Source organism: Trachurus trachurus, assembly GCF_905171665.1.
Source record: "Trachurus trachurus genome assembly, chromosome: 8".
Lineage (NCBI taxonomy): Eukaryota > Metazoa > Chordata > Actinopteri > Carangiformes > Carangidae > Trachurus > Trachurus trachurus.
Window position 1 is genome coordinate 30177685 of NC_139905.1, and position 15161 is coordinate 30192845.

The 15161-nt window shown below is 45.7% G+C and overlaps 2 protein-coding genes across 2 annotated transcripts in view; both read right to left on the reverse strand.

Annotated features, from left to right (window-relative positions):
* Positions 1-3223, reverse strand: part of prr12b (proline rich 12b) — a gene marked incomplete at both ends in the record, with an annotated part of 58872 nt that extends 55649 nt beyond the window's left edge. The window contains one exon of the mRNA XM_083977743.1: positions 3141-3223. Within this exon, the coding sequence (XP_083833869.1) occupies positions 3141-3223 (83 nt within the window). The remainder of the gene's footprint in view (positions 1-3140) is intronic.
* Positions 3224-4223: 1000 nt separating this feature from the next.
* On the reverse strand, positions 4224-14775 carry prrg2 (proline rich Gla (G-carboxyglutamic acid) 2; the record flags this gene model as incomplete). The annotated part of the gene is made up of 8 exons (XM_083977744.1): positions 4224-4275; positions 6310-6453; positions 6721-6853; positions 8249-8282; positions 8490-8662; positions 10379-10466; positions 14344-14403; positions 14710-14775. The coding sequence occupies 8 exons, from the start codon at positions 14773-14775 to the stop codon at positions 4224-4226; spliced, it is 750 nt and encodes a 249-aa protein (XP_083833870.1).
* Positions 14776-15161: the final 386 nt, after the last annotated feature.

Consider the following 15161-nt stretch of genomic DNA (forward strand, 5'->3'; position numbering starts at 1 on the left):
CTTGGTTTTTGCTTGTATGGTTTGCAGAGGTAAGAAGCATCACACTTGGTCTTGATGATGTGATTTGGTTACATGCATAAGGTACATAGGGAACCAGGCCGTGGTCCAAAAGTCTTCTTTTCTCAGGGAGGTTCCTCAGGTTGAAATGAGCTGAAGTGTCTGAGCAGCTCCACTTCTCTACATGATAAAGACACTGTCTCCTATCTGATCTCCTTCAGCACAGAAAACGCTGGACCTTCCTTTATGAAAGGAGAGGAGAAAACGCCGCCCCATAATTCCTTGCTGCAGCAGCCTTTAAAGCGATGCACCATTGTAGTTTCACTTCAGCAGAGCCACATGAACGTAGAAACAACAGAGCAGCTGTCTGAGACTGGATCCAGGAGAGATGGAGATCTGATCAATGATGATTAAGCCCAAATCCATAAGTAGAGATTTATTCTCTTTAAATCCAGTGAGGAGTCATCACGAGGAACAAGAAGAGCGCATTGTAATTAATCTTATCGTCATCATAACAAAATACCACAGCCCATACGCAGCCTTCTGTACGTGCTGTTTCATTAAATGCTCTCTCGTTGGGTAAGGCACCAACAAATTTGTTTTCTCTGTCTAGCAGGAATGTCAGATTTCAATATTTCAGTCCCATTTTCTTTGTTTTGTCATACATTTTTTATCCATGTGTTTTAAATAAAGTTTGAGGACAGTGTAGGTGCCACACTGCATGTTTCTCCTGTGAAGTCCTTATGAATTCTCCCCCACATCTTTCCTCGGACCTAATGATGTCTGGAGGTCGAGGTGAAGCGGTTAGAGAGGAGAGGACGTCACTTGGACATTTCGACCACCCTGGTGAACTCACCTCTGTTACATCCTCAGATAAAACTGTGGTTTCAAAGCTTCTCCTGTCGTCCTCCCTCTGTGAGCGATGTGTGGAGCAGCTGAATTACTGTACAGGTTCATATTATAGAACCAGTGCAGGGGCTGCGTGTGGCCGGTCCACAGACACTCTGCTGCTGCTGCTGCTGAGAACAACTGAATTCACACACAGTTCACTACAGCTACAGCCCCTGTGACTATTTGCTGATGCAATAACCCAGTTTTAACTCATTGTTCCTCACAGAGAGGCTGGTCAGAGACGCTGCAGCTTTAATTGGACTTTTCCCTCTATTCATTTACCATGTTCTTCAACACAGTCTGTTGCTCACTCGGCGGAGGTCAATCAGGGCTCCAGAATGCCCTGAAATGGGGGCAATTTCCCCCCTAAAATTTGTGAAACGTGGAAGGGCGAAACCCAAGATTCTGTCATTACAGGTGGCAGGCCAATGTGTGTGAGGATCATGAATGAAAATGTTGAATATTTAGGCTACAGTGTGCACCCCTAAATTTTCTGCTTGTGTTCCTTAAATTTTAAGTTAGAGGTCACTGTGCTCCTATAGCCTAGTGAAAAAAAAATAGTTAGTCTGGAGTCCTGAGTTTGATCCTGAGCTATGAGCTCTTGTTTTACTCTATCTGAGCATTATAGGCTAGTATGTCCTATACTGGTCAAACATTTTATAACAAGCTACAAGCTACACCCAAACTGGGTTTTTGCTTTTATTGTATTCTGAATATATGTAATTATGTCGAATAGTTGTAGTTTTGCTGCAGCTAATGGGGATCTTAATAAATTAAACTAAACTAAACAGTCTGCTGATTAAATCCAGGCCGGTGGTTATTGCTCACCACCACATTGGACCGGTTTGACCCGGATCAGTCTGGGTCTCAAACATCTGGACCAGGTGTGTAAAAACCACCGAGGACCCCGCAAGATACAGGTCCCGAACCCTCAGGTATGCAGTGGCTCTGAACGGGCAGGTAGACCCGGAACGGACCGGTGGCGCGCGCAGAGCTCACAGTGATGGAGCCCGCGGAGGACGGAGGTGGTTGTCAAGGCGACCGCTAAAGTGGAGTAAAAAGCTAACGGGAACTAGCTTTATGCTAGTACTTTGCTCGAGGCCTCGCGTCATTCCTACACACACACACACACACACACACACACACACACACACACACACACACACACACACAAGAGAATGCAGGGCACGTGAAGGGAAACCTCACCTGAGCACAGGTACAACCGAGGACCGGGGGGGGCGGGGGTTCGAGTCCCGTGGAGCCACTTATTAGCTGCTGTGTGTGGCAGCTGCAGCGGGATGACAGATAGCCTACTACTAACTGACACACGCGCACACTATCACTCGCGCGCGTACGAGCACACACACACACACACACATACAAATACACACACACACACACACTACAAAAACATAACGTGTGTAATGCGGGGCATTGGGGGCGCGCGCCGGCCTGTACAGTACAACAGTGTCAAGAGTTCAGACACAAACCACCGGACACATCGGAGCTGATGGAGCGGACACCGCCGCTGCAGCTGTCCGGTCCGGTCAGCTGGCTGCGGTAACTCCGCTTAGTGAGGGGGAGAGAGAGAGAGAGAAATGAACTGCTGCTCCGCACTGACACGATGTGAGTTGTTGTTTTGTGTTACAGAGTGCAGGGTGCAGGGTTTGTGTGTGTCTGTCAGACAGCGGCTCCGCGCAGCGCGCTGCTGCTGCTGCTGCTGCTGCTTTGATTTGCGGAGCTACAGCCAATTAGTCCCGTAGCAGGCAACCTGCAACTGTCCCTGTCATGCATCTGTTCCGTCCGAGCCCGAGACAAAGCTGCAGCGGGGGTGTGGGGGTGGGTGGGGGGACAATGCCGCCGGAGCCCAGATGTAATCTTCCATTTTTTTTTTTTTTTTTTTTTTTTTTTTTTTGAAATAACACACTATGGGCTTCCCACGGCAACCCATCCCCCTTCTCCTCTCTCCTCTGTCTCCGTATCACTATTAACCTTCCATCGCATTCCATGCATTTTAGAGACAGCCCCCACACACCCCCCTCCCTCCCCGATGACAATACGGCTGCTGTAGGCTACCTGAGACTGGTGGCCAAGCAGCAGCAGCAGCAGCAGCACCGTGCAGCCTGCTGCCTGTATGCAGAGGCAGGCAGCGCCGTGCCGTGGCATTGTTACAGCCACTCCAGCTTCACCGGAGCCTGCCCGCCTTGCCTTGCCCGCGGTTGTTGCCCGTGCCTCGGCCACCGAAAGCTTACCTTGCTTTGGCCGATCTGTCGTAACTCCATCCCGTCCCAGCCCCTAGATCTCCGAAGCCTGCAGCGGGATAATTCCTCTCCATGAAAAAGAAAAGGGCTGGATGAAGATGGACAGATAGTGAAGGGGGGAGGGGAGGGAGGAATGTCTTCTCTTCCCTTGCGCTCGCTTCTGTTTATTTCTCCGCTTGACGAGCCTGTAGACTGGGAGGAATGGAGGGAGGAGGAGGAGGAGGAGGAGAAGGAGCGGGGAGGGTGTGTGGGGGGAGATGGAGGGTGGAGAGAGAGGAGGGGGGGTGTCACAGCAGCCAGGAGCACCTCCTCCCTCTTCTCCTCTCCATATATTTCACTGTCTATTGTCTCCTGCGTGAAGCGGACGCGAGCCGTGGAACAGATGCTCCGCGCTCTTCGGCGGCAGCTTCCCCCGAGCGGAGCCGCGTCCAGTCGGATCCAGCTGCTCCGCCGCTCGCCGCCCTCCCTCCCTCCGTCCTCTCACACTATTTTCGTTCATTTGCTTCACAAGACGCCATTTTTAAGAGGAATGACTGCACTGGCGTTCATCCTCTCTGCTGCTGCTTTCCCTCCCTCGCTCACACACGCACGCACGCGCGCACACACATAATTTGTCATGCACGGCAGCGCAGTCGTGTATAGTATTGTAGAAGACAGTATAGTGACAGAGCCTGGTCAGCTGGATGACTGTAACACAACAGACACACAAGCTGCAGCCTGATGATGAGTTACAGTAGGTGAATAACGGTCAGAGACGTCTGGCTTTGACGTGATTTATTATGAAAACATAAAATCTATTCAGAAGAGCTACCTTTACACAACTGTGTGTTTGTGCGTGTGGGGGGGGGGGGGGGGTCACATCTGTACTGGATATTAGTGTACAGCTCACGTGCACTTCACACTCTCACTGTGACTCATAAATACAACACACACGCACAAACAAACAAATGCACGTACACACTCACACACATTAAAAACAACATGCAACATTTCAAAGTTGACTGAAGCTCCAGGTCCCAGCAGCAGCAGCAGTAGCGGCCACATGAGGAGCCTCTGCCCGCCCCACTCACTCACTCACTCCGCGTTGTCTCTCTCTCCTGGATCAGCGGGCTCTGATGGCGCCCCCCTGTGGTCAAAGACAGGAAGAGCCTGTGTGAGAGCATTCTTGTACTCACTCAGTAGCAGCTATACAGACTGTGTGAGCTCAGTGTTCCTGGAAAGAGGCTGCAGCACACCGAGATTAGCTGCTGGCTGTTTTGGTGTGGATGTAGAGGGAGAAGCAAAGAGAGAGCTGCTCCAGGCTGCAGCAGCCAACACAACAACAGGCTTATCATCACACAAGTGTGTACTGTGCACCCACAACCACCACAGGCTGTGGGCCTGGACCAGATAGCCTACACACAATACAAGCAGAACACACTGGGGGGTGATCAGAGAAAGAGAGGAAGAAGAACGTATCAACAGGAGATGCTCAGAAAGGTTCTCTGACTCTGTGTCTGGCTGCCCATCACTATCCAGGTCATAGTTATCTCAAGGAAATTTAAATGGAACGCAACTGGACTTGGTTATTTGTCTTAGAAGACGTTTCACCTCTCATCCAAGAGGCTTCATCAATTCATGTTCGCATCTGACACATACTGTAGTCCCAGCCTGGTCAGATGCATACATGAACTGATGAAGCCTCTTGGATGAGAGGTGAAATGTCTCGGCGTCCGGAGCCACAGACACACAGACACACACCGATGGGATTGTTGTAAAGGCTGAAGTGTCCCGCTTTCATTAAAAAAAAAAAAAAAAAACGTCGCTCTCATTGTCCATTCCGGAAATATACCCAAAAGAGTAGTTATAACAATACGGATCTCTTTCTGAGTTTTCTGACCGGAGGGTCAAGATTCTGAAAAATCTTGATGTGTGTGGTGTGCTGTGTTTGGAATATCGCAGCACACCACACACAGCACGATCGAAACTGTTCAATCACAGATTTTTTATCTTCATGTGTGGGGTCTCTCACAGATAAAAAATCGGTTGAGATTTAGAAAATCTTTATGTGTGTACCAGGCTTAAGGCAAATAACCAAGTCCAGTTGCGTTCCATTTAAATTTCCTTGAGAACACTAACCCAGAGTTCATCAGGACGTATGTATCCTAAATGACCCTGGTCTGGTGTTTTGATTACCAGTACCTTTAGCTCACATACCTCCCACTGCAGAATTTAACCGGTATGGGGTTTAGACTGAAATACTATTAGAAATATAGGCTGACAGGGAAAACAGAAATTTCTATATTTTTACAAATTCATCTTAAAAGCTGAGGATCTGTGGAGCTCAGAGTCTCCCCAGCATTGTTATTGGAAATCGTCAATGCAGCGGAAACCTTGTCTCTGAGCTCTGCTGCAGTTCCTATCTCGTCATTGTCTCTACTCTGACTTGCATTGTCCTTATGTAGTCAGGTATGTGTCTCTCCACATCATGTCCAATCAGCTAACACAGGTAGACTCCAGGTAACACCTCAGAGATGAACCAGAGACACCTACATTTCAATTAGATGTATTTCTGTATTCTCTTAGTCTTTGTGGGTGTTTGTGTGTGTGATTGAAGCATCTTATTGTTCTCAGACTTCTAAACACACTCACTTCAAAATGACGTGACCTGTCTGTTGACCATCGGCCATTACCAACACCCTCAACACAGTATGATGTCTTGAGTAATGGTTGAAAAGTGTCATAATCAGAGTCCAAGTAGATGTGTTTGCCAAATTTGAAGAAGTTCCCTCAAGGTCTGTTTGAGATATTGTATTCACAAGCTGAAAACTATGTTTTGTGAGCGTAACGGAGGGTCCGGGTGCACTCACTCACCCATAAAGGACATGCAAACCCGACTGCCAAGCGGTCATTGACCTCTTGGCACAACGGTATGCATCACTTCAAGTCTTGAAGTGAATATTTGTGCCAAATTTGCAGATGGGACATAGAGACAGATGGACGAACGCCATCTTAACTGAAATGATTATCTATCATCGTCCTCCATTGCCATCTCAGAACAGAAGGATCTTGGGATACATCATGAAGTAGGCCAAATACAGTTTCCTCTTAGTTCTTCCACCAGTATCTGGATCTTGATCCAAGCAAGATAGATGCAGTTTGTACCGGAGCATCCACTTACCCTGAATAAGGTGGTGGTGGGGCATCATGCTGTCCGCTGCGGCCCAGAGCCTCATTGTAGCTGGGTAGACCAGGAACAGTGATCCCAGACAGGGGCACCATCTCTGGAGCCGGGCGCCCATCTGCTGCCAACCTGACTGGAGCTCTGGACCAGAAGAGACCAACAACACATTCAGTTCCTGAAGCTCATCAAGTCTAACATGGATGTTCTCAGGAAATGTGATGATAATAAATATGTTTGATCATGTTGATTTCATCACATGCTCCATCAGATGGTGGAGCTAGAAGGGATTCTAAGGATGATGAATATCCACACTAGATGCCATGGATAGCAGAGATGAAATATCTGATGAATGAAAGTCACCATTGAATTCTTTAGCTGGAGAGAGAAGAGAAAAAAGGGAGAACTTACTGGACCGCCCTCCGTTCACTCTTCTTCTTGGATTTGTAGCAGTAGATCCCCAACACGGTGGCGATAACAGCAGACACTAGGACAGCCAGGATCCCTGCTATCAGGCCTGACACATCCACTCTGGGAGCAGAGCCTTCAAAGACAAACAAAGATCAACCTCAAAACTGACTTCAAACCATTTGACCTTAATCTTGACTTCTTGACTTAAAGGAGAATTCCGGTCATTTTTGACCCCTAAATCGTTGTCCTGATGGTCACCCAGTGTTGGGAGGAGCAAAAAACGCGAAAAATATTGATGCAGGCAAACCGGAGTTACACCATGGCTAGACGGCGCTAGGGATAGCCACAACGCTAACCTATGGGGGCAATTCTTTCAACCACAAAAAACACTCAAAAAACAACCAAATATCTATGGTAGCCTACATGACTGGAATCATTATGACACACCACTGAACTCATATAGTGTAGAGTAGCCTATAAACAGTATAAACTTTGTGTTTTTGCATGTAGCCTAGTCATCACCTTAGATAGCCTAACTCTGAAACATCCTGGAAAGACATTACTAAGTGATCACAGAGCGCCTGCTCTCCTCGCCACAGAAACAAACACTTTTTCCTTGTTGTGATGATTACTTTACGGTCAGAGATATTCTGGACATTACAACTGCACTGCTCGATCGTTTATTTTTGTAAAGAAATCATCACAACAAGGAAAAAGTGTTTGTTTCTGTGGCGGGGAGAGCAGGCGCTCTGTGATGGGATAGTAATGTCTTTCCAGGTGAGTGATACTGTACACTATATGAGTTCAGTGGTGTCTCTAAGGATTCCAGTCATGTACCAGAGATATTTGATTGTTTTTTGAGTGTTTATTGTGGTTGAAAGAATTGCCCCCATAGGTTAGCGTTGTGGCTATCCCTAGCGCCGTCTAGCCATGGTGTAACTCCGGTTTGCCTGCATCAATTTTAGTCGCGTTTTTTGTCCCCCCCCATCACTGGGTGACCACCAGGACAACGATTTAGGGGTCAAAAATTCTCCTTTAAATCCTGAATTAAAGGGATAGTTCACCCAGAATTCAAATTTCACTCATTATCTACCCTCATGTCGACTAAGGGCTGGGAGAAGTTTCAGAGTCATCCGTGCCTTCTCGCGCGATTTCGGTGGAGCCGTGAACTGGGTGTCTGACACAGGCAGAGCAATGAACTGAACTTCTCATGTTGGGGCTTCAATACAAGAGGGACATTACAGACGAGCTGTGTGGAGGTATTTGGATGTTTTTTGGTGTGTCTTTTTGGACGAAGAAAAGTGAGCCCCGTTCGCAACCGTCATATGGACATGCAGTGCTGCGCGGACCCCCCCCGTAACTCCGAGAAGGCACGGAGGACTCTGACACTTCTCCCAGCCCTTAGTCGACATGAGGGTGAGTCGATAATGAGTGGAATTTGAATTTTGGGTGAACTATCCCTTTAAGTCCTGATTTGAAGATGAGCCCAGTACCAAAGCCTGCAGACTACATACAAATTGATCTTTACCGTGACTGCTGACATAAGTGGCCCAAAATTTTTCCTGAAAATGGAGGGAAAACAAAAACATTTATAATTTGGCTTTGTTCAATAAAAAGAGAAGACAACAACAGGGCATTTCATTCACAGGACTCTCTCCCATCAGGTGCTACAGTGAAGGCTCAGTTATGAAGAGATCATCTTCAGACTGCAGATGTCACAGAATCAGGTTCAGGTGTTCAGGTAGCACCATCACCCCTTGTATCGTTACCGTGGCTGCGTCGTTCTCAAACACCTCTCTGGCCTCCTCGTAGACGCAGATCTCCTCCACACACTCCCTCTCTAAATTGTCAGGCACCAGCAGCTCCAGGTCCCAGCTGTTGTAGAGCAGCCTGCGCGACAAGAAGGAGGAGGCCGAGTCCTCGTCCAGCAGCACTGGCTCTCCTGCACAGGACACAGGCTGTTTACACTCAGAGGACACACACACACACACACTGCAACACTGCGAAGAAGTGACACTTTTCCATCATTGTGGTTCTGTTTTAGAAGATCAACTGATCACCTGACAGATATGAGTCTTCTGAGCTTCAGCATTTTAAGTAACAAAATACATTCACTTGAGTATTGTGCTTAATTATAGCTTTTTGACGCATTTGTTTTTTACTTGGTCATGTTTTTGTGATTTGTGACTTGACTCTACACCTAAAAGATGCATTCTTTCTTTGACGAAGTCATTTAATTTATTTTATTTTATTTTGAAAATTGAATTTACACAGGGGAAAAACCAATCAGAGCCAAGTCTTCCACTGTCAGTTGTGTTTGTACCTGTCAGATAAAGATGAAGGCAGAGGATTCTTCACCAGAGACCATGTGCTGACCTGAAGTCTGTGACGCTTTATAAATAAATAATTGATTAAGCTGTGTTTACTACCACCAGACTTCATCACTGCCTATAAAAGGAATATGACAGAAAATGCACCTTTTATTGATTTAGTCATGTTCTTATGTCCATGTCAGTCAGTCTTGATATCACATCCAGCAAGCTGTTTATTCTACAAGTTCTACAGTCAGTCAGTACGTCAGTAGGTTGTCATGCAAAAGCTTGTTCACAAAAAATGTATTTTTATGCATATTTTATTAAGTACTAATAGAAGTCTACTACTATTTTAAGTCAAGTACAAATCTGAGTGATCAACTGTTTCTTCATCACCATGAACACACACACTGTTGTTTAATTTGAGCAAAATACTCCAGATCACCAAATGTGGATTATTCCACTGATAAAACTAGTTCCCAGTAAAGTCACTATTTCCTTGTGTGATAAAAACTAAATTTACATGGATTTGTCAAGTGTTGACCCACAGTGACTGAGTAAATGAGGGACGTCACTGAAGCTAAAGGAGCTCTTCTACCACATTTATTAGATAAGTGATGGTGGTGAAGGTGTTAGTGGTGGCAGGTGGAGAGGAGGTGTCCTAGTGAGTAGCCATGTTGGGAAACTCCTGAGCTTTTGTCAAAAGTGAAAGAGAGAGTGAGCGATAGAAACCGAGAGAGGAAGAGAGAGAGAGAGAGAGAGAGAGAGGGATACTTTTGTTTTAGCCTGAAGGTATGAAGAATAAAGAAAATAAAGACATAACCATCTGCAAACAGAGGAAGCCATTGAGTTCTAACCTGTGACTGTGATGAATGGATCTTTGTGTCATAGCTCTTCACTGTTTGTGATGTAAACAAAGCTCAAACTGTGTCTGTCCCTTTATAAACCAGTCAGCTGGTGGCCTCTCTACATGAGCACATGTAATGTCAAGAGACATCTTAACACACAGAGACAGAGGTCCAACTATGTTCAGTGGAGTCAGATTGTTCTGACAGGGCCGTAGTATAGGGGAGAAAGGTGATGATAATTCTAGGGGCCCAGCGCCCAGTAGGGCCCACAAAAACCCCACTAGTCTAATCTTTGTATGACTTATTTATTCTGCTTAGACCCTGACTAATACTCATAGTAATGCTGCATTAGCATCAAAGCAAAGTAGGCTAAATAAAAAATGATAATACATAGTACGTAGTCTAAGAAAAAAAGTGGAGAATCAGGGGGTGGGGGCCCACTTTAGTATTCTTTCAGGGGGCCCAGAATTCCTAGCAACGGCCCTGGGTGTGGCTTACCTGGTCTGAGCCTGAAGGTGTCGGCCGGCAGCGACAGACACAACACAAGGATCCACACGGCCAACATCACTGCTGTGGAGGTGAAGAGCTACACAGAGGAAAAAAAGTCAGGAAGATCCTCCCGGGACACGGTCTGGTCTGGTCTGGAGGAGGATGAAGCTCTGATACTCCTAACACCTGTCAGAGCGGCTGCAGTCTGCTGCGGCCTGTCCAAACTGAAGCTATAGATGTCCACAAACATGGAGGCCCAGGCCAGTCTGACTGAGCGTCTCTGCGCTCGCCTCTGAAACTAAGTGGTGTGTCGATCACCGTAAAACAAGTTGGACAACATACCAGCTGGAGGGAGGGAACTTCTCAAACCTGTCTGGCTACCTGTTTGTTTTCTCCTGTGTGTGTGTGTGTGTGTGTGTGTGTGTGTGTGTGTGTGTGTGTGTGTGTGTGTGTGTGTGTGTGTGTGTGTGTGTGTGTGTGTGTGTGTGTGTGTGTGTGAGAGAGAGAGAGAGAGAGAGAGAGAGAGAGAGAGAGAGCTGTATGTGTGTTTACAGGGGAGCAAACTTTTTTTTAGCTCAGGAGCCAAAATGAGTTTTAAAATTTGCCGGCCAGGCCAGTACCAGATGGATGGAGAGTGTTTGTGTGCACTCAATATTAATGACATACTGTATAAAGGCCATGACCTAAGAGTAAAAGAAAACTTACATTCAGTTTCAGTGGGAGCAGTGTTGTTGGTCACTGCATCAAAGTTTGTGGTCTTTGTTATGATTTGGACAATTTTGTACCAATATTCAACAGGTCAGATTAAAAAGCCCAACAGGCCGCATATGGGAAAAAGAAGAAATATCCAAGGCACTCTCTGTGAACAGTTAAAAAGACTTTATTGCTATGGCTTGGTCATGCTAACCTTTAAAAGATTCCTACGCGCTACACGCCTTCAGGCCGTTGTATACGGGAGAAAAGTGATGATAATTCTAGGGGCCCCAAGCCCAGTAAGGCCCACAAAAAACCCCAGTAGTCTAATCTTTGTATGCATAAGACCCTGACTAATACTCATAGTAATGCTGCATTAGCATCAAAACAAAGTAGGCTAAATAAAAAATGATAATACATAGTATGTAGTCTAAGAAAAAAAACTGGAAAGGTTAGGGGGTGGGGGCCCACTTTAGTATTCTTTAATGGGGCCCAGAATTCCTAGCAACGGCCCTGCACGCCTTTGTCAGGGAGTCAAACAGTTTTCAAAATAGATAGAGACCACCTTTTAAGTCCTCCAACCACCAATCAGGAGGGCCGCATATGGCCCATGAGCCATAGTTTGCCCATGTCTGGTACTAACCTAAACCAGGACCACTACCATGATGGTGGTGTGGCAGGACCAAGGAAGGCCCGGCCAGGGTTTGAACCCCAGTCTCCAGGGTAAGAGTCAGGTACGCTGACCATTCGACCAAAGGGAAAGAGAATTCTGAAACAAATAAATGAGATAAAATTAACTTTTGTGTATTATACCCATCTATAAAATAAATTACCTTAAGATAATATAAGATAAGAAGACTTTATTGTCCAATGGTTTAAAAACACAGTGAAGAGATGTGCACACATACTGTACCTTGGTTGTGTTGTGTCATGTTACTATTTACCTGCATGGTCTAAATTCATACTGTAGCCCACATCCTTGATCCTGAAGTCTTCCCTTTGTTAAAAAAAAGTCCTCCTATTCCTACCTGTCATTAAGTTTACTTCCGTCAGTTTACAGACACTTATCCGTTCCTCAGCCCTCGTCTGTTATTGACTGCCAGTAGTCCTCCAGGGGAGAAGTGCCCTTTAAGGAATTCAGGCTTGTATAGGGAGCTGGGGGTGGTGATGGCTGGCTGGGTTAGGGATGCATGTTGTGCCCTGTTTGTTAAAAATCCAATAAAAAAGATTTTCGAGAGAAAAAACAAAACAAACCTGGAAGCAGAAGAACTATGAGCCTCAGAGGATCATGTGTGTAGAAGTACCTGAGTACGTTTGTGAACAGAACTTAGATAAAGGAGGCAGATTGAAGCTGATATTTTGAAGCTAAACATGTTCTCTGCTCTGCACAATTATGAAGTGAATGGTTTGGTGGTTATGACTTTAAAGATTCCTTCAGGTGGTTTCCCAAGGTGCTCTGGGAGAAATGGAACTGTAGACATTGTTGACACTGTCCACTGATCTTATTGGTGTTGCACATACAGTTGTAAGAAAGAGGATTAGGGCCACTGTAAAAATATAAAAAAAAAAAAAAGTGACAAAATAAAAGTGAGTTCTAACTTTAAAGGGACAACGAGGAGTTTTGGAAAGCGAAGTGTTCTCATACTACATTTACCATGAGCCTCCGCACGGCTGTCTTGCCAAGAATGTTTTCATTCATCAAGAATGAAAGTCAGAGGTTCGAAGACGATCAGATACTGTCGTAGTTCCAACCATAAACGGCGATCCGGCGGTGTTATTCCTATAACCCACCGGGCAGCGTCCGCGAAACCGAAAGTAAGGAAACGCTGGTCGGCTCGCCCAGCATTTCCACCATTAATTAAAATAACAAAATAACGATAGAGACATAACGATATATTTATCGAAAATGGAGTCATTAACAAGTGTGGGTAGCGTAGATTCATCCACATTAATATGAGACTTTTTTATAACCAAACACAAACTCCTCGTTGTCCCTTTAAAGTTGGAATTCTGACTTTTTTCTGAGAATTCTGAGGAAAAAAGTCAGAAAAAAAGTTTATTTTATTTTTTATTTTTTTACAGTGGCCCTAATCCTCTTTCGTAGCTTACAGCTGCTTTGTGATTTCGTGTGTGAGGCCAAACCAAAGGAAGTTACACAGCTGCTGTTATTCTTAGAAAGTAGTGTTAAACAGCTGCTCGGCACCTCCACGTCAGTCTTCTCTTAATTGCTCGCGTGTTAACTGAATACTACAGTTTAAACAACATCAGCTGTCATTATCCCTCCCACACTAACAGGTATCTACTGGCCCATATCAAGCATTTCCTGTCGCTGCTACAGTGACTAAACCAAGTCAACTAGATGTGAGGCGTGTCGCCTTGTTCTAAAGTCATTAAAGACACAACAGTGAGGAGTTTGAGTAAATGTTTTAATGATATATAAATGTGACTTATTATAGAATAAAACTGATGATGTGAACAACAAGGCTGAGGACTGAAAAGTGAAATGAAGCATTTACAGATGGAAAACACAGACATGAGTATTCAACTGAACATGGTTAAGACTTTTTTTTTGGTTTGTTTAGTTTGGCTGCAGATCCCTGCCCAATACTAGCTGGCTGGTGCTGCCCTGTTACTATGACAACCCCCTACTCCCCCTCCTCCTCAAATACTACCTCATATCACGTGTTCATGGTTGGTAACCCATGACATCACATGTGACGGTGAGGATGGAACACCTGGATTCAAGGAGGCCACATCTGGGATCAGGGCTCATGTGATGAACCAGGTCCATCTGCTGATGAAGACCACCAGGCAGCGCAGTTCTAAAAGAGTCTAGTAAGTAAACCTGGATCAGGATTCCTTTTGTTAAAGGGATAGTAGCATTGTTTTAAAGTGGGGTTTTATGATCTACAAATAGCCCCTAAGTACTTTAATTGCAGTAGAAGACTCTCTGCACCCTGGGCGGAGGGATACGTGAGTTGGTTAGCTCCAAATAAAAACTGCTTTGGAAAATATAACTGGAAAAAGTTATATTATAGTGAACAATGGAACTGTGTATTTTTTTTCCAGGTAAAACCTCTTTTAGGCCGTGAAAATAGGCCGTTTCTTGGGGTCCATTCACAACACTGTATGTTGTAAATTTCTGGGCAGGGCTATGGGCTGGCGTTGCTAACGGGAGGAGTGCAGAGAGTCTTCTACTGCAATTAAAGTACTTAGGGGCTATTTGTAGATCATATAACCCCACTTTAAAAAAAATGCTACTATCACTTTAAACTACTGACTTGGACCGGAGTCCAGTCCAGTCCAGTCCAGTCCACCAGGACCACCAGCACCCAACGAGTCTGCGTGAACCCAGAGAACCCATCATAGGCAAGCAGGACACAGGTTCTGTTGTCATGGACACTGCTCTGCACTTTTGCTCCAGTCTCTAACTCTAAATCAGATTCATCCTCCTCACACAGCTGGAGCGGTCTGGACCCGGATCACGTACTGTAAACCTGATCGGGGGGGGCCCTTGATGTGACTTCCCAGTCTGGTATTTATGGTATTCAATATTCTGTCTCCTTAAGGCAGTGTGTGTGTGTGTATGTGTGTGTGGAGAGCAGAGGAGGAGGAGGAGGAGGAGGAGGAAGGCAACAGGAAGCTACCGGGCCGTGCTGCGGGCTCTGCTGCCCCCTGCAGGACGGCACGACGCCTCGCAGGCAGCACACCATGTTCTGTCTGGATTTGGGCGTGCCACACACACACACTTCACCAGCAACTTGAAATGTTACGGACACATTTTGTTTTGTTCGGAGGTGGAAAACACTTCCTGATCAGTCAGTTCAGGTCTGATGATGTCACCGCTGACATCAATACTGCAGTTTGCTCTTTGTCTAACGATACACGATGGCACGATGAAGACTATGTACAGTACAGTCATTATTACCCCAGGGTGTCAGGGGCAGTACCAGGATCAGCACTGCTCTCAGTACCACCGTCAGTCCTTACATCCTCTCATCTACACAACAGATTACACACTCAGGTAAAAGTTTTGGCAAAAGTGCAAATGAAAAAACCATTTGAAAAGATAATGATGCACCGTCTCTCTCTCTTTCTC